Source organism: Penaeus monodon, chromosome 2 (genome assembly GCF_015228065.2).
Source record: "Penaeus monodon isolate SGIC_2016 chromosome 2, NSTDA_Pmon_1, whole genome shotgun sequence".
Classification (NCBI taxonomy): Eukaryota; Metazoa; Arthropoda; class Malacostraca; order Decapoda; family Penaeidae; genus Penaeus; species Penaeus monodon.
In genome coordinates, this window is record NC_051387.1 from 32,312,944 (window position 1) to 32,317,097 (window position 4,154).

Below are 4,154 nucleotides of genomic sequence, written 5' to 3' on the forward strand. Positions count from 1 at the left end.
TTTTATGTCTGACGGGATTGTGGCTGATATTTGTTTCACACACATATTCTATTAAAAAAGAAAAGCAATATTAGGTTGAAACCATGCCACACATTCTCGCAATACGATTCTAACCAAAGAAGAATATGGCGGGCGGTTGAAAAAATATCAGTTGCCTAAATTATGTGGCAAACATAATTTTCTCATGTAAAGGATATAGGTGTATAACGGGAAAGTTAATGGTACAAAAAATAGCTTGGGCTCTGCTAACAAAATCTAAAACAAACAAAAAAAAACTTTGCTATGGCACCAGCTGCACTAAGCCTGTTGTGTACGCATGCCGTTTGGCTAGGCATCTGTTTCGACAGAATTTTAGACTTAAATGAAGTAACATGTCTACCATCACGTCCCACGAAGTCTGTACGGTCATCATTAAAAGGGGAAAAAAAATTACTGGGCTTTGTAGGCAGTCTTTGTTCCACGTCGCCAATGAACATGATATCTTTCACCTTGCAAAATCTTAAGGTTTCTTTAAAGAAAGATCTTATAGCATGTGATGTAAAGGAACTAAAAATGAAAAGCAGGAGAGTCACGTGGATAATAAGGAAACTATTAAAAAACAACTTGGATGTTAACTATTTAATTCCACAGCATTACATCTCAGCGCAGAAGAAAATTATTTCAGTCCCCATCTCGTGCGACTGCCCAGTGTGTGCAGGTCATATTTCAGGTCGGCGTGGCGATACCCTCCCCCCTTCCAGGATACCTATCCACAACCTCCTTCCTTGTCCTTACCGCGTGACTCTCCACGCAGAAACTCCCAAGGGCAGATTTTTGACGACCCACTGCTGCTTCCTTCCTCCCGGCCCTTCGTGGGCCTAAGCTTGAGGGTCACACGCCCATTAACGGTGTCGTTTGGTGGACTTCCTTTCGAGGGCATGCAGGCCAGACTGTGAAAGTTTATAATATGATTTCACATACTAATACAGATTGTATATAATTATTTCTTGTGGAAACGTCTGCTAAAATCCTCTTTGGATGATAGTTGCGGAGTACTATGGCGCTCTGCTCATTTGCCTCGTTTAATATATGGTGTTTTATGGGCAACAGATTGAGTGGTCTTGTACCACGGAATACACACTTATTCTATGGATCTATGTGTCTGTATGTTCTCGCATATATTTCAGCCAGAAGAGATTAATCAAAAGCCGTCTAAATTCAAATGCATTGATAAATGTTTCTTTACAGGCACACACACACACACACACACACACACACACACACACACACACACACACACACACATACATACAACATAAACACACACACACACAACACACAACACACACACACCCAAATACATACATACATACACACACACACACACACACACACACACACACACACACACACACACACACACACACACACACACACACACACGAAACGATGTCAGATTGAATATTCATGAACGTACTGGGCTGCCATCTGACAAAATATTACTTTTATACACGAAACTTCGATTTCGTCAACTGATCTAGCAAAAAATCTTCAAGTGTATTGTAAATGTTTAATATATAGATTTATTATAGTGATGCATATTGTGCTTGATGCATGCAGTTACCATTAAGTTTGTACGCTATACTTCCATTATAAGTGTAATGATCCAAATCATATATCGCTGGCACAGAACTATTTTGTGTTTGAGTAAAGTGGTTTTGCCAATGTTCTTCAAAGAAATCGGTTGTGCGATTTAAAGACATTTTCAAAATCAGCGCCATTTGGGGATGACAACTAATGCCATCTGTTGAGCACTCTCTCATGAAAACTCACCATACTAAAGAAGATGTGTCATAAGGTTTGGTAAAGTTTTGTTTAACATTGAACATTTCCATGGATATAAACCTATTTGTTGAACTTCTGTCAAGAACAAAGATTTAATGGCAATGCTTTTGAATAAACATATATTCATTAGAAATATATTTGGTATTTTAAACTATCCAGGATGCCTTGATAGGAAAAATGAGGGATATCCACAGGAACCTAACTTGCGGGTGAACGCTCGGTTGTGGAAAAAGTTGGACACTTGGTGAGTTCTGTCCGCAGTCGCCATTTTCTCGTCGGGAAGGAAGGAGAGAGAGACGACTCGCGCTGAGCTGTCATCTCTGCTGTGTATTTTCTCGCAGTTCTTCCGCAATTGATTCCATGCCAGGAATAACGGCGCATTGAAATTATCATGGCGTGTTTGAACACCCTCAAGCAGGAAATACGGGTACTGGAGAACGCGTTTCCAAAAACAGACGAGCTGTTCCAAGTGGTGGCGGCCAGTGTTGACGAACTGACCTGCCGATTTATTTCCAAAACGAACAAGAAATATGACATTCACGCCAATATCACAGTGAGTATGGTCTCCCACAGTCAGCCTTTGGTCCAGCCATGCAAGAAAAGGCCTGAGGAGAGCGAGATAAGAGAAAATCAATGTAACATGTCAGAGCGAAGGTCGGCCAACAGTCCAGGCTTTGTTTACAGAGTCCAAGGCCAGGACCCCATGCCCGGCCCTCGCTCCTCTTCCCTTTTCCCAAACCTTTGCTACGTTTCCCCCTTTGCATCACCACCTTTCGGAAAGCTCATCTCGGTCATCTCGCAACTCGCACAGTACCTATCTGCATTCGTGACCAAGCAGGATGTTGTAGTTCGGTAGTGTTGCGACAGACCCGAGGGGAAAGGCCTGGCTCTGCACTCCCAGAGCAGACATTAATTTGGATGAATTTTTGTAGATTTGGTTGTCAGCTTCTGGGATTACCCTCTTGTGTTTGGGAGACCTGTGGCTTGGTTGAGTATTCATTGGTGCTCAAGGATTTGCTTAACTCAAGGCTTTTATATTCTTGCTTTACATTTTGAAGTGGTTGTGAATTTGGTTGTTGGAGTGCATGGAGTTGTAGTCTTTGTGTTGTTTGGCCTTTATTTTTTACATTTATGTTCTGTTGGTTGTGCCCAGTATTAATAAACAACTCGTAATTTGTTCTTTAAATAAGCAGGTTACATTAGCTTACATCAGTGATTTTGATATATAATGGGTTTGAAAATGGGAATAAAGTTGGCTGTAGGACTGCCTTGGAGTGGGTTGCATGTATTACAATATTTATTATTTAATTCAAATTTATTGTCATAAATTACACGTGGATACTAGATTAGGTGGAGTGTTCAAGATAAGTGTTTTTGGAAGCTCTTTTTTTACCCCGACCATAATTTTGACTGTTATTTGGGAATTTATTTGGCAATCTGTAATAGTGATAATATTTGGATATTAAATAATGCATAAAAAGCTAGTGTCTTCTGAAAGAATAAGCAGGACCTATAGTACATTATAGAATTAACCTGCAGATATGAAAGATTAAAAACTAGTCACTGAAATTTGTGACCCCAGCTTTCTATGCTAGGTCAACAATTATGACTTAAAGATTTTATAAATGCTCTAAATATGACAAAGAAAACCTTTAAGGTTGGGTGTTAGTATTGTGTATGACCAATAAAAATTCATGCATAATACCCCCTTATTTCAAACCAAACCTGTGACGAGAGAGCAGAAAGTTTATTATAATGGAGAAAACTTTGGAATTAATGTCTGTTTTAATGGATAACTGGTTTTTATTTTATTATTATTTTTTTTTCCTAGTTCCTGTAGGAATATTCCTGTCTTAGGATAATTTTTTGGGGGGAATTATTCTACCAGACAGTTATGTATTCTCTTGGTTTTGGCAAAGACCTTGTGGTAAGACGATATATGGTTATATGGCAGTGTTTGTGCAGAGTACCCCCCAGTTTTTTTTCTGAAGTATTAGAGCTGTAGGGTGCTGTCACTTCATAAACAATTGCTAGTGTGATGAAACCCAGAATTTTCACTACTTGAACACAGGCATTACTTCTGGCAGTACAGCCTTTCATATTGGCTGCAATAAAATTCCACTCCCTATGCTAAGCATATCGAAGTTGACTTCAAAAATGCTTATATTGAGGGATTAACTGCTTAATGTAACAAGATTCTAAGATCATAGAATAAAGGTCCACATTGATCATGTAATAAAAGGAGATGAAACCTGTCGACTTGAATGCATTTACACCTTATTTTTACTCTGAATTTGAAGCAATGCAGTATTTTCTCCCTCTTCTTTTCT

At 39.2% G+C, this 4,154-nt stretch overlaps 1 protein-coding gene across 4 annotated transcripts in view; it reads left to right on the forward strand.

Moving 5' to 3' along the window:
- The first annotated feature begins 2,094 nt into the window (after positions 1-2,094).
- The window catches only part of LOC119582317 (ubiquitin-conjugating enzyme E2 Q2-like), an 80,501-nt gene continuing 78,441 nt past the window's right edge, over positions 2,095-4,154 (forward strand). For all 4 annotated transcript variants that reach the window (XM_037930535.1, XM_037930549.1, XM_037930541.1 and 1 more), the window contains exon 1: positions 2,095-2,377. In XM_037930535.1, the coding sequence (XP_037786463.1) occupies positions 2,216-2,377 (162 nt within the window). In that variant the 5' untranslated portion in view covers positions 2,095-2,215. The remainder of the gene's footprint in view (positions 2,378-4,154) is intronic.